The sequence below is a fragment of the Rhinolophus sinicus genome, chromosome 2 (genome assembly GCF_057876585.1).
Source record: "Rhinolophus sinicus isolate RSI-liver-muscle chromosome 2, RSI-T2T, whole genome shotgun sequence".
Taxonomy (NCBI): domain Eukaryota; kingdom Metazoa; phylum Chordata; class Mammalia; order Chiroptera; family Rhinolophidae; genus Rhinolophus; species Rhinolophus sinicus.
This window is the reverse complement of record NC_142502.1, coordinates 7,973,492-7,998,741: the sequence shown is the minus strand read 5'-3', so window position 1 is coordinate 7,998,741 and position 25,250 is coordinate 7,973,492. Positions and strand designations below refer to the sequence as shown.

Below are 25,250 nucleotides of genomic sequence, written 5' to 3'. Positions count from 1 at the left end.
TTGTAACAATGCATGTAAGGTATAAATCAATAATAAAAAGACAAAACTAAACACTTGAAATTTTGAAATGCATTCTAAATAGCCCACAGGTCGAAGAACCGTATGGTAATGAATCAAAACTTGTGAAACGCCATGAAAGCAGGTACTTGGAGATAAATTTATAGCTTAAATGCTTAATTTTACATAGGAATAAAAACTGGAAATTAGTGAGCAAAGTACACATCTTCAGACATTGGGAAAATGACAGAAAAACTTTTTTTTTAAAAGAAGGAAACATAAAGATAATAACAGAATTTAATGAACATAAAACCAAAAAATACATTCAAGAAGGTCCATGGTGTCAAAATTAGTTCTTGGAAAAAATTGGTGAATTTGACAAAGACCAAATCAAAAAGGGAAATAACAGGCCATCTCACTTAAGAAATGCCTGACACATTTTCATTTTATTTCCCTTTCTCCTTCTAGGAAATTGATATTTGAACTGACAAATATCATACCAGCAATATTTAGCCATTTAAGTACAAGGTCGAACAATTAAGTTCATGAACGCATCCTAGAAAAAGTGCTACACACCTCATTGCTGAATGTCACCACCTTTCACCTTCGAAGTACTCCCCTTGGGAAGCTATGCATGGATGCAAGCACCTAGTTCATCCTTCAAAGCAATTTTGGAACTCTTTTTCTGGAATGGCCATCAGAGCTGTCGTCATATTACCCTTGATGTCCTGAATGTCATCGAAATGTCTTCCTTTCAATATTTCCTTTATCCTCTGGTAAATAAAGAAATCACCGGGGGCCAGATCAGGTGAGTAGGGAGGGTGTTCCAATAGTTATTTGTTTACTGGCTAAAAACTCCTCACAGACAGTGCCGTGTGAGCTGGTGCATTGTTGTGATGCAAGAGCCATGAATTGTTGGTGAAAAGTTCAGGTTGTCTAACTTTTTCATGCAGCCTTTTCAGCACTTCCAAATAGTAAGCTTGGTTAACTGTTTGTCCAGTCGGTACAAATTCATAATGAATAATCCCTCTGATATCAAAAAAGGTTAGCAACATTGTTGCAACAAGTTCGCAAACTTAATTGTCAGACCATGTACTTCCTTTTTTGGGTTAACTCAGAAAAACTTGGGCATACCAGTAATGTTTAAGATTGCTCTCAGAGTCTTATTTATTTCACCTATTTAAATAAATTATTCTTGGTTTGGCATTTTTCATACTGTTCTTAGTTTCAAACAAAAGGAGAAACAAGTTAAAATTAACCTAAGTTGTTATAGAGATAGAAACAAGTTACCCCTTCCCCCTTTTTTTAGTGGCTATAGAACATGTGGTAAGAGACATCTAATTTGGACACATTCCTTTGTTAAAACATGTTTATTATGGCATAAACATAATGGACATTAAATATACAGAAAAGGAAAAATAATTGTAGTATACTATATGGCTCAGCTGTGCATAACATTTACATAGTCGTTATATATGTGTGTGCATGTGTGTATATGTGATATTCTTATCTAGCATATCTCCTTGTGGTGAAAGAGGTAAGGTAGGTTCGCAGCCCACGATGCTGGAGCCAGAAGATTTACATTGCCCTCTAGAGGCTGCTGTAGTTCAAAGGAAGGAAAAGCCGAGGCTGGAGAAGTTAGGGAAGCCTTTCCAGAGGATTTTTAAGTGTTCTGGGGTATCTTTGAGGTTGGTTAATATTTCTCCGACTGATGAGCCCTCTGTAAAATATCTGACATATGGCATATGCTGGTCTCACTGTCTCATTACAGAAAACAAATCTGCATGTGCGTGTGTTAGTGTTCCTCTCTGCACTGTATTTTGGGGGTAGCCAGTTTCGAGCTCCATTCTTTGTCCTCCTTAAATGATTAAATACAAATGCTCATGTTAATGAATTAAGGCTAAAACCTAACTGCAAAGAGCAGGATGATCTGAAGTTATGGGAATGTTTGCAAGGCTCCGCCGGCAGGAGAGCTTGGCTAGCAGACAAAAACGTGTTCTCAAATGTAAAGGGAGGGAGGAAATATGACCATAAAAGTAAAGAATAAAGAAAAGTGTGTGAAATGAGAGCATAGGTGAAGGTAGCAGATAATGAGGGAAATCTGAGAATATCTAAACATAAGTGGTCATTAGACTCAAGTGGGGAGCTTTGGAAAATGCACCTTCCTGGGACCCATAGTCTGTAATTTAGATTCAGTAGTGTAAGTTGGACCCCCAAAATGTATATTTGTAAAAGGTTCCTGCAAGTCATATAAGATCAGCCTTGCATGGAAACCTGTCCTGGATTCAAGTGGAAACCCACTGACATCACCTGAAACAACTGTTTCTCCACTGATTATTGGAAAAATTCGCAAGAGGAGATGACACCATCTTTGGATAAGTCATCCATGAAAGACGTGTTGACTTGTGAGTTTTTATTTTACACACTACTGTTGAGTTTCTAGAGGATGAGAACTCCTTTGCACAGACAGACTCCGTGTGCGTGGGAAGAGTCATCTCACTTGGATACATTCTTTTATTATTAAAAAGTAAATGTATTATGACGTAGCCATAATGGGCTTGGTTTTACGTGTTTTTGCATTAGGCCAAGTGGAACCCAACAGGGCGGAAAAGCGGTCCGGGAGCTGTCCGTGGTGCTGACGCGGGAGCCGACTCTAGCCACTGACCTTCCCAACGAGAAAGGGCTGTCGGTCCGTCCCCAAGCCCCATTTTCCTTTCTCCTTTCACCTCCAGTTTCCCCTTTCCCAATGCAAGCGATAGCGAGAGTGGCCCTTTATATTTTTGTCCTGGGCGGCGTTAACCGTGTGCTGGACTTGCCCCTGCCCGTTCCTTCTCCATCTCCCTGGGAGGTGGCTGATGGGCGCGGCACGCTCCCCTCCTTAGGCCCCTCGGCGGGGCGGCGGGACCGGGACCCCATCCCCATCCCCCCAGGCCGTCTCCCAGCGTCGTTACGGCGCTCCCTGAGCACGCTGGCCCCCACCTTCCTCCGCGCCCTCTCCCCACCTCCCCCGTCACCTGCTCCTCCTCCTCGGTCCCGCCCAGAGCGCTGGCAGCCCCGGCTCCCCGGAGCTGGGAAGAGAAGAGGGGGCGAAGGAAGCGATACAAAGGGCGGGGCAGCGGGAGGAGGGGGCGAGGGGCTCGCCTGGGAGGGCGGCGGCGCCTGGCGCTGGCGCTGGCGGTGGCGCGGCGCGGGCATGGACGCCGAGTACCCTGCCTTCGAGCCCCCGCTCTGCAGCGAGCTCAAGCACCTGTGCAAGCGGCTGCAGGAGGCGTACCGGGAGCTGAAGGAGGACCTCACGCCTTTCAAAGATGACCGCTACTACAGGTAGGCGCGGCGCGGGCCTCGCGGCTGCGGGAAACCGGCATAAAACGGGGCGCAGACCCGGGGCTTGGGGCCGCCCCCGGCCGCCTCCACGGCCCTGGTCCTGGACCCGGGCTGCGCTCCTGGGCTTAACGGGGTCACGCCCTTCGGCCGCCCCCTTACTCCCAGCAGGCGCCGAGCTCCGGGGAGGCTGGGGAGGGAGCGGCTGGTCCTGGGGTTCTGGCTGCAGAGCCCGCATTCTAGGGGTCAAGGACAGATCCGGGAGGCGGGAGTGAGGAGCTGTTTTTCATTCCCTAGAAACCCGACCCGAGATTCTCATATTCCGAGAAAGGCACCCACGGGGCTTTCGTCCCTGCTTCGCTCCTCCTTCTCTTCCTGTCATTCCCCCCCTCCCTCGCCGCTGCCTCCAGCCCCCGCAGTCTCGCCCAGGCCTTGCTGAGTCCTGGTTTGGGGGGACCATCACTCCTCTCCGGCCTGGGTATGGGGGCGAAAGACTTGGCCTCTCCTCTGAGATGCTCGGGCCCCTGGGCCGCGGTGGAAATCTCTGAGGCTGGGGTGCTGCTGAGGGTTAGGGACAAGTGGTCTCAGGGCCGACGGCGCCTCAGTGAAGACGCTGTGGGAAGCCAGACATCTGCACGCTCTTCAGGAGCTGTCGGTTTGGGCTTATCTGTGTTCATCTCTGTCTCCCTCTCCTGCAGCCAAGCTGAGAGCTGTGGGGACCCGCAGGCACTTTCTGCCGGCACCTTCCTCCCCGGCCTGGTTGTTCTGATGGGGAAGAATGTCCATTGCCTAAGGCTGGATTTGCCTGATGTGTTGCCAAGTGATGAAAAGACCCCGTCAGGGCCTGGGAACTGGAGTCTAGATTGATTTTGTTCCCAAGTACCTCTGTGCCCCTGAGGAGGTTACCTGCTAACTCTGCACTTGGAGTTTCCTCATCTGTAAAATGGGAAGCTTGAACCAGAAGGTTTCTGAAAGTTGGGATTCTAATCACAGTTACTCATTGTGTGCCTCAGAGTGGCAAGTTATTGCGTGGCCATCTCTGAAGTGGTGGTGGTCGTTGTTGTGTACACACCCTGTGCCAGCAGCCACGGGTACGTGCTCAGGGGAACATGTGACACACTTATATCAAACCTTTCCCAAAGCCCATGGCTTCCCAGGGGCTCATCAGCAGTCTGTTACTGAACAATATATTGGTCACAATTACTGAGTGGTGTTCTAAAAATGTGGTTCCAAGATCATATGGTGTAACCTTTCAATGTGCCTCAAATCTGTCTCATGCAGCCTCCTGGGGGACAGTATGAGGAAAAAACCCACAGATAGTTTCAAATCTTATTTTCGATATATGTTCCAATCTCCTTTCCCACTAATTTCCTCCCACTCTATTTTTTTTCTCTGTATTTTATTTTCTTGAGAACATATCTTTGGCAAAAGATCTAGTGAATAGCAAAATGGTCTTCATGCAGATAGCAGAGGAGAGAACAAAGCCACGTCCCTCATTCGTCCCCAGCGGGTCATCCTTTATTCTCTCACCTATTTAGTCCACTAATAGCTATCTATGCTTCTGCTATTGTCCGAGGTGTTGAGGACACAGCAATGAGCAAGACAGACAGGGTACCTGCTGTCGTGGGGCTGATAGATAATAAACAAGTGGTTACATATTTCTGTGAGTGCTAGGGAGATAATAAACCAAGTGACATGATAAAGCGTGGCGGGGCTGCTGCTTCAGAGAAGGTGGTCAGGGAAGGCTCTTTGAGATGACAATTGACTAAGAACTGAAGAATGAGTTGCCCACTAGATAATGAGCTGGGGAGGAAAGTTCCAGAAGAGGGATGACAAATGCAGTGTCCCCGAGGTCATAAAAACATGGTATGTTCAGGGAACAGACAGAAGACCAGTGTGTCTGGAGTCTAGTGGTCAGAGATGGATGAGGCTGGGTCTTCCAGGGCCTTGAAGGCCAGCGTGAGGGTGATGGGTGGCATTAGAGTCCCAGTGCGAAGCCAGTGAAGGGTTTGAAGTAGCAGGAGCAGTTTGGCTGTCTGTCCTACAGCAAGCGTTTGAACCTTTGCTCCAGAAGCGACTTCATTAGTTGTGTTGGATCCTGAAGACAAAGCCACCATGGTTGGAAGGGGACAGCGATGAATTCCAACCCCCTGCCTGAGAACAATTAGATGGCAGAATGCTTTATAATATTGTGTGTCGCAGAGCAGTTAGGCTGAATCACAAAGACTGTTTTACGGTAGGGACAGGTCTTAATCACTGAACTGTCTCCCACTGCCCCCGTGAGTGTTTGTATCAGGGGTTGTGCCTTTACAAAGCTCGGTGAAACACTTTTGGGTTTTGACGTTGGGAAGCTGATAGTTACAGCTCCTGCATCTGTCCAGCTGGGAGACGAAAGTGCTACTATCATTTTTGCTCCTACTCTTCTCACCATCTTCGTTTCCTCTTTAGTGATTTATGCACCAGCCCATTTTTTCCTTGGAGGACCGGGGACTCACCTCGTGTAGCTGACAGTTTCCTCATAACAGGGCACAGGGGGGACAGCTGTCACGCTCTGTTTTCGAAAGATGATTGGCCTCTCGGTAGCTGGCATGGCTCTTTGCATATCAGCTACGTATTTCTGGCATCACTGAAAAACGGCAGCTATGTGATCAAAGGACTCAGAGTCCTTTTCATAAAATGAGAGATGGCAGTTGTACTGCCTGCTAGGGAAGGGGGAACCAGCAGCATGTAGGTGGAAAAGCAGTAGGCGGGGCATCTGAAATCCTGGGTTCCAGTCCCAACTGTACCCTTTGCCAACTCCCTGGCCTTAGGGAAATCATCACATTTGACTGGTGATCAGTTTCCACATCAGAAAAATGAAGTAAGGATGTTGTGAGACTCAAGTGCTTTATGAAGATAACACTAAAGATGCTTTCAGACATAGATACAGAAAAGCCAAAGGACCCGGCCCAAACCATAAGGGAGTGGATTGAGTTAATGTAATGATGTCATTAATTCTTTCTCTTTATCGTGGCTGCAGTTGGCTGCCATTGGCCACTCCTAATCATGTGGGCTTTTGCTTCTCATTCACACCCATGGCAGAGGCCTGGCTGATTTTCTCTAGTGCTCTAAAAAGGAAAGGAAAATCTTGAAGCCCACGACACAACTTCTTGACTCTCCACTATTCCCCCACCAAAAGGGTAAAAATGAAGAAGACAGATGTATTGATGAGGATGGAACTCTCGTGCCCCGCAGATGGGAGGGTACGTTGGTGCCCTCGCTGTGGAGACTGTCCTACAGTATCTCCTACACGGCTTTACACATCACATACACACGCCTTTGGCCCCGCAGCCCCTCTTAAGCGTATGCCCTACAGAAGGCACACAGTTGCCCATCGATGGACAGGTGTACAGTGTTCACAGCAGCCCGGTTTCTCATACTCCTACACTGGAAAGCAGCCAAACGCCCATCAACAGCACAATGGGGAACTTGGCTCATTCCATAATGGGATATAACACAGCAATAAAAGTAAACAACTTATAGCTGCACACAACAATAGAGATGAGTCTCACACACACATAATGTGAGCCAAAGGAGCCAGACACGGGGAGTACATTCTGCTTGATTCCATTGTATAAAAAAGTATAAAACAAGCACAACGACTGTCCATTGCTAGAGTCCAGGATTACGCTGAGGGGACAGTGAATGGAAGGGAGCAGAAAACGGTTTTCTGGGCGCTGGTAATAGTTTGCTTTTTGATCTGAGTGCCGGTTACACAGGTGTATTCAATCTGTGAGCATTTATCGAGCTGTACGCACGATCTGTGTACTTCCTGTATGTTTATTATCCTTCCATAGAAAGCTGAAAAGAAAGCCGACTCCTGTGTCTCATCGATGTCATTGGGGCCTTCCCTTTACTGCCCTTTGCTGCCCTTTACTGCCCTGGCAAGGGGCTGGAATTAGACATCAGGACCCAGAGAACCCAGGAGCAGAAGGTGGAGCCCTTTCCCCTGAGGCACAGGTCTCCAAGGCAGGAGGGGCACACAGCTAAACCAAAGGGGGGTTCTGTTAGGAATAAGATGTGGGGAATGCATGCCAGGCAGGCAGGCAGCTGTGAGCATGGCATACATGGTGAAGGGCACAGAAATGTGAAGGGCAGTACATGTGTCCCTCTAGCACTCAGTTCTTGGCGAATTTGTGCTTGGCCATTTCACTGGTCCATACTTCATTTCTCGTGTTAATACTTTACCTCTGTAAAATATGGGAGTAATGAAGTTGGGCGTGGGTTTTCTGGGCCAGTGAAGACACATCCCCGGGCTGTCCTCACCCAAGAGGCTTCCGGAGGCAACATTTCATCACCTCAGTGAATTCATCAGGGCCCAGGCCTGGCCCTCAGCTGGCCTGTTTAGCCAACCCACGGGCAGAAGACCTGTTTCCATTGAAGGCTTCACATGAACGAAGCTCTGGACTAATGTACAGAATCAGATGCCAGTTTATTTAACTGGCTGATGCAAACCCATGAGAACACAGAAAATGGTGGGCATGGCGTCAGGGCAGGGGAATTACTTAAATCAGGGATTCTTAATACTGGCCACACGGCCGAATCACCTTGGGGAGCTTTTGAAAGCACAAATGCCCAGGCTGTACCCTCAAGGATTATGATTTAATTAGCCGGGCTGGGTCTCTGGGGGGATGGAGAACCATTGAAGGGTGAGTGGAATGTTCGAGAGTTTCAGGCTGAGAGAGCTTGGTGCATCCACTCCTCCATGGACAGGATATCGGAGGTCATCAGTCAGGGCTCCCTTCCTCCGCCACAAAGCTCAGTGGCCAAGGTCAGCGATGACCTTGGCTGATTCTCTCTTTTCCACGCTTCTAGGCTGACCAACCTGCCTTTTTGGATCGTTACATATAGTCAGATTACAGTCAGGTTTAAAGGTCTGAGACCACTTCTTTTTTTTCTTTTTTAATTTTATTGGGGAATATTAAGGAACAGTGTGTTTCTCCAGGGCCCATCAGCTCCAAGTCAAGTCATTGTCCTTTGATCTAGTTGTGGAGGGTGCAGCTCAGCTCCAAGTCCAGTCACCATTTTCAATCTTTAGTTGCAGGGGTTGCAGCCCACCATCCCATGTGGGAATTGAACCAGCAACCTTGTTGTTGAGAGCTCGTGCTCTAACCAACTGAGCCATTCAGCTGTGCCTCTGGAAGCTCAGTGGCAGTTCGTTGTTTTCAATCTAGTTGTGGAGGGCGCAGCTCACTGGCCCATGTGGGAATCGAACCAGCAACCCTGTTGTTCAGAGCTCGCGCTCTAACCAACTGAGCCATCCGGCCGCCCCAAGAACCATTTTTTAAAAATTAAAGCCAACTTGCATATCTCTACCTCAACCCATCCGTACTGATTTTAGTGTTGACATTTCAGTGGGTGAACTGTTCTCCTTGTTTTCAAGTTATTGGAGAACACTCACTGTGACTCTTGCGTCCTGACATGTCTCTCTGTCTTTTGTTTCTTTTGAGGTGGGGAGAAATGATAAGTAGCCCTGATGAGACTGTGATTTTTAGAACCAGCCACTCTATCTCCATCATGTGAAAGGTAGACAAAGAATTCCATTAAACCTGCATGGCTCGGTGAGGGAGGCTGTTATTTTTGGGGGCAAGATACAGGCCCCAGATGAGCCAGGGTCCAAGAACCTGAGCAAACACGTGTATGAGGGCCCAGTGGTGGGTGCCAAGACAGTCAGCTCCCCCAGATATAGCCATGTCTTCGTGCTGTCCCCCAGGGTAGCACCCGTCCCCTCTACTCCTGATGGCTCTCCCCTCCCAAGCTCGGGGATCTTCTTCCATCATTTATCCCCTCTTGTTCTCATGTCTCAGTCTTTCCCTCAACTCTGACTCCTTCCCATCTGCTTACAACTCTTTGTCCAAACAAACTTCCTTCAGCCCGGCCTCCTTTGGGACGACCGCACTACCTTCGTCAACAGTCGGTCTGTCTTCCTCCCCCCACCCCACCATGTTGTCATGTCAAGGAGTTAAAGCTGGCCCCTGCATGTCAGCTCCCATGTTGTTTGTTTCTTCATTTATTTCATAGAAGTTGCTTAACTCACTCCCACCGGTGACTAACTCAAAGTCTTACACACCCAGTTGCTTTAAATATTGCCCAAATAAGCATATTTTTAGCCATTTAGAGTCTGCCTGCCTTGCTTACCTGGGAAGATGTTGCACCTAATATCTGCTGGTCATAGATGTGACAAACCCTGTGGCTATAACATACCCCAAACTGTCTCTGCCTTTTGGAGCTCTGTGAGCCAGTCTCCTGGCCTTACTGCTCAGTGACCGGACATGGAACCACCTCTCTGAGTCCCCTCTCCCCCTTCTGGGTGGTGGCTGGCTCTGACCACTTTCCCTGAATGGTGTCCTGCTGAGAGGGACCTCCCCCATCTGCAGTCTGTCCAAGTGCCACGCAGTGAAGCTGCTGTACAACACTGCCACCTGGTGGTCTGTCTTTTCCTTGCTCGGCCTTGAAAGCGTGGAACTCACCACATGTCTGGGAGCTGCTCTTGCCCAAGTCATCAGTGACCTCTAAGCCGCAAACCCAGTGGCCCCTTTCAGGCCCTCGCTCTGTATAATCCTGAAGACTCTGACCCGGAGCTGGAACCCTCTTTTGACCCTGCAGGGGCTCCAGCATCGCCCTTCTCTCATCTTCCCCTCCTACCTCCTCATCCTCTGCCTGGTTTCCAAGTTTCTTAGGCAGAGTCTCTTCCTGTTCATTGTTTGAACTTAAAATGGGCCCTACATTTCCCCAAAGTCATGGCGTTATGACTAAAGCATTCAACATCCCCAGCAAAAGTACTTGGAGATATTACTGTTTATTGCCTCAAACCACCTATCACATGGGTTACACATGTGACAGAATGACTCTTTCCTCCAGGCATTATTGGTGTGCGAATTGAGAAAAGTTGTATCGTATGAACCAGATACTAGCAGCTCTCATTACCTGTCTGGCAGCTTTCCAGGTCAAAAGGAGACGGTGAGCACGGGCCCCTAGAGCCTAGACGTGGATCTTTGTCACCCTGGGAGCCCCAGTTAGAGCATCAGGATGTGCCCCCAGTCTTCCCATGACTTCCATTCTTTGTCTTGGCCTTGGGACAATGGCTTGAAGCCAGGTCCGATTCAGGAATATTTGGGGTGTTTCTCAATAAGCTATATGGTCCAGAAAATAGAATACTCAGGTGAGATTCAAAATTTAAATTCAAGTCCAAGGCCAAATCTGCGAACCTCTCTATTGGGTTGCTCACTGTGAGAGGACGATGTGCCTCCTGCTCTCACAGTCTCACAGCGAGTCGGAGGAAGATTGGCAGCAGTGGGGAGCCTTCTGACATCCTCGCCTGGCCCAGGAAGGGCATGAATGTTCTGCTTCTCAGGGATGAGGACCTGGGTTAGAAATGGCAGAATGTGCTGGTTGCCAAAAGACTGAGTCACCTTTCCCACCCACCTCTGCCCGTGAGCCGGCTTCTGGTCCGGGTCTGATGTGTGCCTTCCTGTTTTCAATGTGTAGATTTCTGCAGTTAAGACTTTAACTTTCTTTCTTTTTCCCTGGCCTTGGGCTGCCACAGGCATGTTTCAGAATGTCATGGTGACCTACGAAGGATCTAAAGAAGGGGTTTTAGAGGGATTTCTTGATGTTAGGGCATGGACTACGCATTGGGTTATGGATAGCACTGAACAGGGGATCTATAATTTGTAAAAAATGAAGACTCATCTCCTCTGCATTCTTTGAATATGAGACGATTTATTTGCGGGGATCATGTGATCTGAGAATACTCAAGTTTGAAGGACCTTAATGTTTCATTGGCCAACCTCTTTCCCCCTGAAGTGTCCATGAAAATGGTATTCCCTCTACCTCTGTCTCCACTAAACTAGCTCCAATTATGACAATGTTCCCATATTAAGACAGATTTCAGCTTCCTGTAACTTTCATTTGAGGGCTCTTTCCTGCTCTCAGGATGTGGCATCCAGAACTAATCCCTCTGTCTGATGGTTGGCCCAGGACAGAAATGGGCATATCATACCTCCCTTGATCTAGAGGTGGTATTTCTATTTATGTGGGCCAATACTTCATTCACCTTATTTTCCCCTCTAGGTTTGGACATCATTTCCAATCTTGAGTCTGTCATCTTCTCTTGGCTCTTCCTCTAATCACAAAGCCAGAGGCTGATATATTCTGAGGCTGTATTGTTGGGTATATTTATGTATATAACAGACTTCTCTTCTTGCCTTTTTGTCCCTTGAATTATATTGTCAGATATTAAAATTGCCACCCTGTTATTGAGTACTCACCATGTGTCAGGTCCTGGGCTAAGAATTTACACATATTGTCTTCCTTGTTGAATCTTCCCAACAACCCTATGAGGAAAATGAGGTGTACAAAGACCAAGTAATTTGTCCCTGGTTACATTTTAGAGCCAGAATTCAAACCCCAATCTGTGTTTCCTCGTAGTCCTTGCTTCTAAACACTGTGGTAGAAGATTCCAGAATTTAGATGACTCGGAAACAAGATCTGTGCAGCCCTCAACAAAACACTGACTCTAAAGATAGGGCATTCAAGGGGCGGCCGATTAGCTCAGTTGGTTAGAGCTGATAATATCAAGGTTGCTAGTTCAATCCCCGCATGGGCCACTGTGAGCTACATCCTCCTTAAAAAAAAGAAAAAAAAGATGGGGTATTCAATTATGGCCAGTTTGGGTATGCTGGGAGGGCTGGGACGTGGAATTACAACTGTTTGGTACCGAGAGCAAAATCCAGTGGACAGAAAGCAGATTATAGAAGAGCCTACAGGCAGATGGCCAGGAAAAAGTTGGGTTTGGAAGCCCCATGATGTGCTTGGCAATGGAGAACCAGGAGCAGGAAAGACAGGTGGCTGGTGGCAGTGAGGGTTCTCACCTTCCTGTACTAAGGCTCCAAGAAAGGACTCCAGTCTTTGTAGAAGAGAGGGCCTGACATGCACAAAGCACGCATTGTCTTCTTTCATTCTCCCAGCCAGTGTGTGTCCCTGGGGCCCCTGTTCAGTGCAGACTCTGGTTCAGTAGCTCTGGGCTGAGAGTCTGCTCCCAGCTGCTGCCCGTCTGTGGACCACACAGAGTAGCAAAGCATTTGACACTTCTACCTTCACGTAGAGGCCTAGAAGTTCTAGAATGTTTCAAGGGTGTCAGGCATAGAGAATAAAACAGAATTCCAGTTATCAGAGCTGGATCCAAAAGTGGGAAAGAAAAAAGAATAAGGTAGAAGCTCCATTGTGACAACTTGGTCTGAAAAAAAAAAAAAAGTTGAAAGAGTCTCCTTAGGACAATGCAGGGTCAGTGTAACAGCAGAGGCAGCATGAGGCCGAATCCCACAGGGCTCTGAAGCTTTAGCCTGCGTAAGAGCCACTGTGGAACTTGTTTTCATACGTGAGGATTCCTAGGTCCCACCCCACTCAGAGACTCTGGCTAGTTCAGCCTGGGCCTTGGGACTTTTTAAGGCTCTCCAAGTGATTCCCACTTCAGCAAATTTTGAGGCCCACCGTCCTAAGCTAATTGCTCCTCTGTCCCTTTGTCTCAGCTGCCTGGGAGCCCCCGGTACTCCCCTCTCTGCTTACACTGCTCATTTGCAGGAGAAAATCACCTCCAGGCAGGCATTAGTGGACGTCACCATTACTATGAGATCATGGACCTCAGCTGGGCCCTCAACAAAGTCCCCAAAGCCCACTAGGTTTTCCTAGGCCACTCGTTTCCCCAGTCTTTGCAATGGCGATTTCAAACCTTCTCCACCCCTTTGTACCGGATCCAGTGCACAGGAACCTTAGATCTGCTGGGCGCATATCTGCCCATCCCACTGCCACCATGGCCTGTGCCTTGCTTCCCTACTGAGCCACCCTGGTGAAGGTTCATGTAGTTCCCAGCCCCTGTCCCCTCCACCCCATAGACCAAGGAGCCCCCACTGCTGGCTGAGGATGCCATTTTGGATGCCCAGTGTTCAGATGATACAGCCCCAAATGTCATCTCACTCCTTTCCTAAGGGAAACCCCAGCAAGAACCGCCCAGCTGAGCTCAGTCAACACACCAAACCACAGAGATCATAAACTGTCGTTTCAAGCTACCAGAGAGGGTGCCACCTAAATGGCCCCCGGTGACCCCACACCTCCTGGTATCCACGCCCTTGCATGATCCCCACTCCTTGAATGTTGGATGGACCTGTGATTTGCTTCTAAAGAAAGGAACAGAGCTAAAGTGATGGGATGTCGCTTGTGATATGAGGTGATTTCCATTTTGCTCTCACTCTCACTGGTTCTTCTCATTTGCTCACTCGTTTGAAGCAAAGCTACCATGTCGTAAGCTGCCCTATGGAGAGCCCACATGCCAAGGAGCTGAGAGTGGCCAACAGCCCAGGAGGCACCAGATCCTGCCAACAGCCCCGTGTGTGACCTTGGTGGCTGGTCCTTCCCCAGTTGAGCCTTGAGAAAGCTTCAGCCCAGGCTGACACCTGACTCAGCCTTTGAAAGAGCCTGAGCCAAGGGACCCAGTTAGGCTGTGCCCAGATTTCCAACCCAGAGCCATTGCCAGATAGCAAATGTTGTTTCAAGCCACAAAGTTCCGGGGTAATTTGTTATGTAGTAATAGATAAGTAACACAGCTACTACATGTTAGGGTGGTCCGCTAGGCAGCAATCTGTAATGGGAACAGGCACAATGATACGGAAGCCAAACCAATTCATAGTGTCAGTAACTGCTGAGCAGAATGTCTGTGCTCCTGGCATTACTAAGCTTGATAAGCAAGATGAGGCATTTGAACCAACAGGAGTTAGACCCTTGCTTCTAAGGATCAGTTCTTAGGAGTAAAGAAGACAATGAGAGAAGTAAGCTCCCACATTTGATGCTACAAGTGGGCAGAAAGGCGTGAGGCTGTCTTCAGATGACGGGAGGGGCTTGTGGAGGAAGGCAGTACAGGGAGAGAACTGAGCCCCTGGTGGAGGAGCCTCGCTCATGCTCTGCTTGTTGGAGAGAAGGTGAGCCAGCTGAAGACGGCAGTCCAGCGGCTGTCAAACCACAGGCCAAAGATGTCGCTCATGTCAACTCTCATCAACTAGAGTCATGCTAAGGGAAGGTCAAGACTGGGATTTTCTTGCCTTAAAGCAAAGAGTGGCAATCAGAGTTGTTGTTACCGAATTCCTGTATAGTCTGTGCACTGATTATGTATAGGTCAATTTTCCTTTTAAAGAAATCTTCCATTTAGAGATGTTGTGGACCAAATTTTGTGTCCACTGCATTCACAAGGGAGACCTAATGAAGTTAAGAGATTTTCTCTGGAACTACTGGTAAGAACCCAGGATGGGTAAAAACCTTCAAATTCATGTGTTGAAGTCCTAATCTCCACTGTGGCTGTGTTTGGAGTAAGGAAGTAATTAAGGTTAAATGAGGTCATAAGGGTGGGCCCTGATCTGATAGGATTAGTATCTTTGTGAAAAGAGACATTCTCTCTCTCTCTCTCTCTCTCTCTCTCTCTCTCTCTCTCTCTCTCTTCCCTCACGCACACACTGAGGAAAGGCAGCAGGAAGGCAGCTGTCTGCAAGCCAGGAAGAGAGCCCTCACTAGAAATTAAATTGGCCAGAACCTTGGACTTCTAGCCTCTGGAACTGTGAGACACTAGATTTCTATTGTGTATGGTATTTTGTAATGCAGCCCAGTTGACTAAGACAATGGGTTAGGGAGAATTGGGATAAGCTGTTTCTGTTTTGTTCTCATTTAACTCAGTGCCCAACTAGAGCATGAATACTCAGTGTTAGCCATTACTGATTATTATTAACAAGATAGGTGAGGAGATCATAAAGGCATATTTACAAAATGCTAGACAAATGTCACTTGTTAAGTTGGAAAGTGAGTAAGAGTCCTTGGAACAGACAACTGATTTCCTAAGGTATCAAAGGCATTTGCAGATGGGCCCCTTGAGTTGTTGCTACCAACTTTGAGAAAGGGCAGTGAATGGAGTCAGCGAACTCCAGACGGGTGGGCTTGACTCTGGTCCTATTCTAGAAGGGAATTATTTAAAAGGATGGTTTGTTGGCCTTTAGAATCTGACATGAACATTAGGTATGAGTAGGGGTTTTTCTAAGAATAGGTGGTGTCAGACCAATCTAGTTTCTGACATCTTGGCCCTTTTTGAAAGAAGTGAGGGTTTCAAATGCATATATACTCACTTACTCATAGATCAAATTTCCCAGTTAAATGACATTATTTGGAAATGCTGTGGACACAGTATAACTGGATTTTAGAAGGGTTTTTAATAAATGAATGTGGGTTGAGTGTCTTTAATTAAAGAGACAGTAGCTGGTGGCCCCTTTGCAGCTGACCTCAGCTGGTCAGCATGGCCCAGTCACATTCGTGAAACACGTGGGACACCAACACTGGAGGTCCCACGTTGGGGTCAGGTCATCCTGGGTGCTTACCAGAAGTCCCTGAGAAAATCACTTAACTTCTTTAGGCCTCAGTTTCTTATCTGTAAAATGAGGATAATGACCATTGATAACTCATCAAGTTGTTGAGAGGATTCGTTGGTAGAGCCCAGGAGGCTGGATGGGCTGCAGCTGCCAAAATGTGAACTCATTCTTAGGCCGATACAGACCCCATGTGAACTGTGTTGCATTCTGAACTTAAAGAGGAAGTTTCCAAGCAGAGGCGTGCTCAGAGGAGGGAAGGCTGAAGGTGACCTGGAGGAATCTCATGAGACGCGTGGTTGACAGATCGGAAGAGCTTTCTCGGAGCCTCAGGATATGTTAGGTCCCTCTCCCTTCGTCATGTACACTGTCACCGCACTCTTCTATTTCCTTTTCCATCACCGATAATGTGGGAAGAAAACATAAACGCGAAAAAGTGTGATCTAAGTGACACTGGACAGCAGCTGAGGGGTTAGGACCAATAGGCAGAAGTTACCCAGAGGCAGTTTGGGCCTCAGAAATGTTAACTCTTTTAAAATCTGGAATCATATGAAAACAGCAGGGGTCTGTGGAGATGTCACAGGAGAGAGCAGGCATCTGGCACAGTCCTTGGAGCAGGTATTTCTGCACCAGATAAGGCTGCTTTGCATGGGAGGTAAAACTGCCTGCCTCTGGCTACACGCATACAGCAAATGTGTTTGTTTAGTCCTCTCAGAGTCTAAACTATTTTCTGAATTAGTTTCCAACATTTTAGAACTAGAAGGTATCACATGAAAAGTCATACGTGAAGTCCAGCTCTTTCTGAGTGCTGAGTGGCAGCTGCTGCTTAGATGATGCCCTTTCCCTCCGAATGTCTGTGAAAAGGATTCGAGGACTAATTTCTTGTTATGGTTCCTTGAAGAGTTGGGGTTTAGGATTCAGACTGCTGATGGAATTTCTTGTCATAATTATGCACTCTGTTCAGACTGCTGCTTTGCCTGCTATCTATCCCCCCTTTCCCTCCAAATTCCTAACCTCCCTTCCCTCCCTGGAGATCAGCCCAAATATCATGCATTCTCTTGCCTACCTTTTCTCCACCCAGGCCTAGGTGAATTAGGTGCCCTTCCCCAGTGTAGCAATCTGTGCTTGTCACACTTAGTTTGGTTAACTTACTTTGCCTGCACGTTTGCTGAGGGCCGGTCACTGTATCTTGTTCATGTTGGTATCTCCCGCCAATACTAAGCTTGTTGACAGTTTAGTGAAAGAATGAAGATACATTAGGAAGGAAGCTTGAGTCTTTTATTTTCCTCATTCAGTTTGACTTTAAATCCACAGCAACATGGGGACGGGACATTTTCACCAATGCTCCAAACAGATCTTTGGAAATATCCAAACCGTGGCCCTCCTCCGTTCTTGATTACAGAAATGTGTAACTGTGAGCCAGGATCCTCACTCAAGAAGGTGCTCTTGGGCGGCTAATCTCGCCCCCGGTGTAGCAACAGCTGCCACAGCGATTGTGCTCTGACACTCAGTTCACCTGTGCCTCAGTGGATCCAGCACTTGCCCTCAGTTACATTTTCAGCTCTGTGGCATGAGGGAGCCACACCGGCGTCCTTCCTGGGTGACAGCGCTTGTACTGGGGATGGAAAATCTGCATCCTGTGGTAGCTGTAGCCTAGAAAAGGTTTTCAGAAGGTACCAGAAGAAGTTCTCTTGTCATCACGTACGGGTGTCAGAGTTTTGCCCTGGATTTTAATCTCTTTGCAGTCACGAACCTCTGGGCATATGGAAAGCTATAGATTGTCTCCCCAGAAAAATTCAAACACCCATAATATCTTTCAGACAACATAGAGCATTCATGGACTCCCTCCGCCCATTCTTATACCCCATTAAGATGATATCCTGGAAGTAGGAGGGCGAATGAGTTACTGTGTTGTCCCCTCGCTAAGGACAGGGAGTAAGAGTCAAGCCATTCATTCTTTCGCTCGTTCCTTCCTTCCTTCCTTCCTTCATTCGTGAACCCTTGACGGAGCCCTGGCTCAGGGTGGACCTCTGCGCTCAAGAGGCTCGGGGTAGGTAGACGCACCTCGCGCAGCCTGTTACGGGCTCAGAAGCGGGGTCCTGCCCGTCTACGCGGGCCCCACAGCCCCCACTAGCTGCGCCCCCCAACCTGACCGCGGACCCCCCCCCTCCACTCGCCCCCACCGTCCGAGCCGCGCGCTCCCTCCCTCGCCCGCGGGCCCCTCCCACCGCCGCGCGAGCCGCTTCCGCGCACGTGACCGCGGCTGCGCGTCGCGCTCTGACGAGTTCACGGAGCCCGCTGCTCGCGGCCGCTGTCCTCCGGCCACGGCTCGGCTGTCGTGCGGCGCCAGGTGGGCTCGGGCGCGGGCCGGAGGCGAGGCCCGGGGCGCCGCGATGGAACGGTGAGTGGCGGCCGGGGACGACGGGCGGGGGACCCAGGCGCCCGGGCCCGGAGTTGGGGCTCCGACTTCGGGTTCCCAGGAGCCCAGCTGCGGGGCTCTCCGCCCACGTAGAGCTCCCGGGCGCGGGAGGGAGCGCCGCCGGGTTTACGATGGGCGGGGGGAGCTCGGCGCAGGGCCCCCGCCGGCCTGCCCGCCCGGCTGTAGTGAGTAGTGGAGCGGGGTCGGGGCTCCCGGAGCGGCCCCGGCGGAGCGTGCCTGGGGGGCCCTTGCGGAGCTCTGTTCCTGCTCGCGCTGGGGAGAACCGGCCGACCCCCGTCCTGCCCCAGGACAGCGCGGGTGGGATGGCTGAGGAGTGGCCTGTGCCTGCGGGGGCCTCGCGCCACCCCGGCCTAGCCCCGGCCCCCTCTGGCCGGCACTGGCCCCATTCATCAGCTCTCCATTGGGAGCAGCGCGCCTGGTGAAGCGAGGCACTTCCCGATGGCTTTGTGCGGCTGGCGCGTTGGGAGCCAGCCACAGCCTCTTCAGATCTCCGGGATTCTGAGTCTTAGGAGTTTTACAGTCGCATGACTTGGGGCCTCATTACTTCTGTGAAGTTCAGGGGTTTTAATGAGGAAAAACCGGTCCAGGGCCCCACAGACGCGGTCCCTACAGCTTGCTTCTGTCGCAGCAGCCCCCTGGGTGTCCTCCATGGGGCATCCGGAAGAGCAGAATAAATTAAAAAGAACTTGTGCACCCGAGTTGCAGGAAGCCATGGAGAAGAGAAGGAATGGCCAAGTCTGCGCTGTGGAGCAGAGTCTGTGACACGGGCTTCGGAAGGCAGGTTCCCACGATCGAGGGCAGCCTTAAGACAGGACTGTTTGTCTGAGTACTTGGGGTGTTAGGGGCCGGAGAGGTTTGATTGGACCTCTGCTGATTTCTCTGACTGTGGACATAGAGAAGTAAGATCCATGCTTTTGCCTGAATGCAAACACATGTGATGTGCGGAAAGTTCCTTCCTCCCGCGGCCTCTGAAGTTTCTGACTTGAGCGCAGCATAGGAAACCAGGCCCGCATCAAATGTCAGCGCTCCTTGGATGTTTTAAAGGTCTTTGAATTAAACCCCAGGTGGAGGTAGGTGAGCTGTACTACCTCTGCACCACTCCAGGGGGCGCCATGATTCTCGCAGGAAGGTGCCTCCTGGAGTAGTGACTGTAGTAAGTGACAACCACCAGCATGTTTAGGAGGCTCACGTGCAAGTCTCCTTGGGGCCGCACAGCAGCCCTGGGCGGCGGTTACCTTTTTCATAGGCCCCAGAGAGGCAGATGTGGGCATTCGCAGTCCCGTCTCCTGGGGAGTCCCATGCTGTCGGGTATGTGACCCGGACTTACTGGGAGTCTGTCCTGCAGTGCAGCACTAGTCAGCACGGATGCGCCTGGAAGCCCGGCGTCCGGCTCTGGTGAGCAAGGGGCTGGGTGATGGGCTGTGGTTCTCCAGAGGTCAGCCAGCCGCCATCCTCCAGCCTGCAGAGTGACTCGGACCTGGGAATCAGACCAAGTCACAGGTAGCAAGTAAAACTCCTAGGAGAAAACAGCGTGAAGGAAATCTGAAGTGTCTACCTTACTTAGGTGCCTGGTGGGGTCCGAGTGCTCTTGGCAGATGGGACAGAGAGCCCCGTGCTGAGAAAGGTGACGGGTGACAAGAACAGGAAGAGAAGCTGGAGAAAGAATTGGACGGGGGAGTGGGGGGTGCTGAGGGGTGAATGGAAGACAACAGAGGCCCCGGAGGAGCAGTGGCATTGCTTGGGGCTGGGGACTAGTGCGGGTGTCTGTGGCGCTGCCCCCACCCTCCCTGCTCACGTGCGGCCCAGCCTACTTCTTTTAAAGAAGAGGAGAGAGGGCCATCCAAACCAGTCCAAATAAAGAGTTCCCGGTTCTTAGAGGCTTACACTTAAGTTTCCTGCAAACTGAATTCCTGTCCTGATAACCCAGGGAAGGGAGATGCCGGAGTTCAGGAGGAGACAACAGGGCGAGTCTAAACAGTTGCTAACAGGACTTCCTGTTTGAACTACAGGCTGTGCAGAGTTGAGATTTCTCAGGTCCAGTTGTAGTTTTGCTCTTATTGTAGCATTTCTCTGCACACTTAAAGAAGGCTGTCATTTTGTAGGTGTCTTGCTTGGTATTTACAACCCGTTTTTAAAGAGTATATTTTTATGTGTCTCTTTCATCCTTGGGCATTTAAGTGTAGCAGTGTTAGACTCCCCTTCTGCCAGCAGTGAAGGGCTGGCTTAGCACAGTGGAGCCCTGCTATGGTTTCTGTGTCCCATGCTTTCTGAATGACCACGTGCTTGAGGGTACACTAAGCCTGGGTCAGTATCCTATTTCTACAACCATGGAGTTATTTGGGATTGCATCTCTTAGAATAGTTTTATTTTTTCCTGAACCGAAATGATCTCTAGAATAATAAGAGATAACGGAGTGTTTTCTATGTACCAGGTACTGTTCAATACTTTGTATACATCATTCCATGTAATCCTCACCATCACCCTCCCCATGAAGAAGTTTCTCTTATCCCCATTTGACAGGTGAAGAAACTGAGGTGCAAAGAAGTCAAGTGAGTTTCTCAAGGCCACAGCTAGTAAGGTGCGGAGCTGAGACGGAAGCCTGGGTAGGCACCTCCAGAGGCCACAGCCTGACATGTCCTCTACTGCCTCCAGTAACAGCTAGAAGTGACTGCAGGGGCTTTCGTGTAATAATAACTCATTTATTTGTCACAGCAGCTCTAGGCGGTAGGGTCCCTCAGCTTCCCAAATTTGACAGTTTAGGAACCAGAGGTCCCAAGAGATAACGGTATTCGGCCCAGGTCACCCTGCTGGTTAGTGGTGGAGGGGCCTTCCGGCCCAGGGGCACCGCCTGGAGCTGGGCTAGGCCACTGCCCCCGGCCCTGCACACCGACCAGCCTGTGGCCTACTTCCTTGTTCTGTTTGTCCTGGGAAGGGTATTGATGACATACCCAGCATGCTCCTGGGTGTGAGTCACTGGGCTTGCAGCCTGGGAAGGATACACGTGAACTCAAGGTTTGCTCATTAAAATACATTTTGTTGGGCCTTGACTGTTTGCTTTTCTGAATACCTAAATTATTGTAATATACTCAAGTTGGTTGATTGAAATTTCGTAGTTCTTATTCTGTTCTCCCCCTCAAAGTTTCTTCTCAAAACCCATCGAGTGGTAGATTTAAAAAGGAAAGGTTTTGGTGAGGGGACCAATGGAGTGAGCGTGAGGGCGTGATGGGCCGCCTCTCTGCCCCCGACCTTGTGGGTTCAAATCCCACCTCCATGTCTTGCTGACTGGGACCTCAGCAGGAGCTACACTCCCCCTAGCCTTTATTTTCCCCATATGTAAAATGGGCTGATAATACCTGCCTCACAGGGAGGGACCTGACCTGGTACCCAGTAGCTGCTTAGGGAATGCCAGCTCCTCCTGCCCTTTCCTTCACTTGGTTGAACTCTGAACTAGAGAAGGGGAGATTTTACAGGGATCTTCAGGGATATTGGTAGTATGAAAACAGATGTTTTTTTAAAAGAAAAAGTAGGAAAAGGGGGAAAAGCATAGCTATTACTACTGATAACTTACTGATCATTGCGTTCTGCACTTACCGAACTGTTCTGAGCACGTCATGATGTTCTTTGTGCCTCCCAACAGCCCTGTGGGTATTGCCTGACTTGCAGAAGGGTACACTGAGCCCAGGAGAGTTACTTAGTCTGCCCACAGTCTTGTGTCCAGGAAGTGGGAGAGCCAGGATTCGAACCCCGGCTGATAGGCTGGCACTTTGAACCACGACAGAAGAGATTCTTTTTATACAGATTAGGAGAAAAATAAAACCATAACTAAAATGAGAATGGACTGAGAGATTGAAAGTCCCTTTCCACACCCAGATTCTCATTTTAACTCGAAAGCGTGAACTCTGGGTGTGAGTTGAACAGGTAGCAAAATGTGTAACATGAGTGAGTTTCCGTCTCAGCTGCCTGCGGTACTGTGACTCTGTGGGGCCAAATAGAAGGGCTTATAAAACCCTTGGCTCGCCCGCTGCATGTGCTGGTATCACCTGGGTTCCGCAGAAGGTGGGATTGTGGGTGCTGGCTTCCTCCCCTCTCCCCGCACGGCTGAAGGGCAGTACCGGGAGGTGTTTTCATTCTCTGCTCGCCAGGCTCTCTCCCTTTGTGCTCATTCTGCTCCAGGCCTATAAAGAGGCTCACGGAGAGCTCGCCTCCCCACTTTTCTTGCCTGTGCTGTTTTACTAACTCTTATGGGGCCCACTTGGGAGGGAGAGGTGCTTAGTGGGAAAGGTAGTGTTGGCTCCAGCGGTTCTGGAGCATTCGGGGGTCCTACTGGGGACACTGGCTTTCCAGCTGGCAGAGCAGGGAGGAGGGTTGTGTGGCCTGGAGGCCGCTGTGCTGGGTGCGCCTGCGTGGAGCTGCTTCGGCCAGTTCACAGATGCAGAAGGCAGAGCCAGAGCCACAGAAATAAATTCAATAAATAAATAACAAATAAAAAACACTGGGAGGGGTGGGGGGTGGGAGATGAGGGTAAGGGGGATCAAATATATGGTGATGGAAGGAGAACTGACTCTGGGTGGTGAACACACAATGGGATTTATAGATGATGTAATACAGAATTGTACACCTGAAATCTATGTAATTTTACTAACAATTGTCACCCCAATAAATTTAAAAAATAAATTTAAAAAAAAAAACACTGGGAGAAAAAGGTTAAATTTTGCAATTCAGTGGTCAATAATTTACCATATTAGGAAAAAAGAACATGGAGGAAACCAGAGTAAAACCAGGGAAGAGCGTGTAGGAGTGGAAGGAATCAATAGTATTGAACGCCTGCCATTTGTAAGGCACAGCACTGGCCCCAAGAGGCCGGGGGAGCTCCACGTCAGGGGGAGGCCTGGAGGTGTATGAAGAACTGTCACTCACGATGCCATCCCAGCGGGCGCGTGTGTGCGTCCTGTCCTGCAGCTGCGGAGACAGGTGCTTTCTCAGTGGTTGGGAGGCAGGGCGTCAGCTGGGCCGGGAGGGAGGGGTGCATGAGGGCTGGGGGGCGGGGAGGGACCGGCTGACTAACTGTCCATGGAAGTAGGAAGGGCAGTGCATAGTGACAGGGATGGTTGGTGACAGTTCCAGGTGCCTTGAACTAGGAGGTTTCTATGCCTGTGTGACGTAGTATCTTTTGTCTTTAATTTTGGTTTATTTTTTTGGGGGGGGTTTATGCATATCGATGGGAAGCTTTTAGTTATAATAGACTGCGTCGTGGAAAGTGGCTTAACTAGAAGGAGTATCCGGAAGTTGAGCTGGGCACGTCCAGGCGGTGGCCTGTGGCCCTGGTGACTTGCGTGGTTTTCATCTTTTGGCTCTCCGGCCTGGGCCTGTTGGCGGTGCCCACCCTGTCACGTGAGGTGTGGCTGCAGCTACTCGGGCAGAGCTTACATGCACAGTGATGTCCACCGAAGACGGCCCTGCTAGGCGGGGAGACCTTTCCGAGCAGCAGGTTCTGCACCCTAGTGGGGAGGAAGGCTGTGGAGGGGAGAGCCCGGTGTTTTCAGCCTCTGTTGTGGCAGGCTGGTCTCGCTGGCAGGGGACTAAGGTGGGGAAGGGGCAGAGAGTGGCCCTGGACAGACAGCAGGTTGTGCTTCTGTCCTGCCCCCAAGAAAATCCCTTCATCTCCCTTCTTTAGAATGTTCTTTAGAGTGAAGTGGGACGTGACAGTGGGAGAGTTGTGTCCAAAGCCACAAGTGTCCATAAAAGAGTCAGTGACAGCTGGTTGCGAAGTGTTTGGCTATCACTCTGCGTGACAGGGAAGTCACTGGCGAGTTTGAATGGAAAAGGAAGACACCTGGCTGTCTCTGGAGTGGCTGGGTAGAGAGCAGAGTGTGGGTGCTCAAGGTGGAAGCAGGGAGGCCAGGGGAGGCTGCTGCAATCCAGTGGCAGATGGCAGAGGCCCGGCGGGAGAAGTGACAAGGGCTGAGGCTCGTATTTTGAAGCCTTGTTGATGCATCAGGTGTGGGGAGTGAGGGAAACACGTGTCCAAGATGACACCATCATTTTGGGCCTAAGTACCGGGAGGGTTGGAGTTTCCGCTTCCCCAGGTGGGAAGACCACAGGCAGGTTCAGCGGGAGGTCAGGACTCTGGCTTTCCACGTGTGACACTGAGATGTCCAGGTGGAGATGTCGAGCAGGCATTTCGTGGGAGCCTGGCATGCAGCGCGGCTGAGAGGTGAACGTGGATCCTTTGCATGTTCGTCTCTGAAGCCTGAAACGTCACCCAGGCAGTGAGAGTACGGATGGGACGAGAGGCAAAGGCAGCACTATGCAAACATGTCCCAGGAAGATACTGGTGACATCTGCCTGTGGAGAGCCAGACAGAATAGTTTCCCCGCTGTTTTCTCATGGGAATTTATGGCGCCACTGACTTCACCTGACTTGGGAGATGGTTATAAGTACGCATAATGCGGGGAGATGAGGCTGACAGCCCTTCGGGTTACGGCTGCACTTCCTGGGGTTGGCATTCCGGGAAAGGTATCTTTAGTCTCTCTAGGAAATAGGTCTGATATTTTAAATCACCCATGAAATTGAGATTAATTTAGAAGGGACCAAGCTGACCCTAAGGGGACAGTCTTTTCCATTGCATTTGAAAGGTCTCCCAGGGGCCTGGGGCCTCCAGCGAGGCCAGAACTGTAGAGCGTGTGTGTTATTAGGCACCTGAGTGGGAAAGACACACGGGCCTGGAGAGGAAGCCTGGTCTGTGGGGTCTCATCAAGAAAAGCAAAGAGTGACACGGAGCTGGCAGGGTTTTGTAGGAAATCTTCCTGCCCTGGTTATCTAGATAGAAGATTTCATCAGCTGCTGCGCTTGTATGGGGACATGCGGGGTGTATGGGGACATGGGGAGCCCTTTCCCTGCTCCCTGACATCTCATCACCAATTTGAGGGAACCACGTGAACACTTTGGAGCTAACTGATGAAAGCTGAGGATTGAATAGATGTTTTCTGAATGCCCACATGTGTCTGGTGTCCATGCAGACAAACTTTGTCAAAAGGCACTCGGCTGTGCAGTGC

At 49.8% G+C, this 25,250-nt stretch overlaps 1 protein-coding gene across 3 annotated transcripts in view; it reads left to right on the top strand.

The window, feature by feature from the left end:
• The first annotated feature begins 3,019 nt into the window (after nucleotides 1–3,019).
• TMEM181 (transmembrane protein 181) overlaps nucleotides 3,020–25,250 on the top strand; it is a 63,369-nt gene continuing 41,138 nt past the window's right edge. Inside the window, exon 1 of one of the 3 annotated variants that reach the window (XM_074333763.2) lies at nucleotides 3,020–3,321. In XM_074333763.2, coding sequence (XP_074189864.1) covers nucleotides 3,191–3,321 — 131 coding nt within the window. In that variant the 5' untranslated portion in view covers nucleotides 3,020–3,190. Of the gene's footprint in view, nucleotides 3,322–17,998; nucleotides 18,157–23,010; nucleotides 23,167–25,250 lie in introns of those variants that run through there. The other 2 variants (XM_019749187.3, XM_074333766.2) reach the window with 2 other exon arrangements.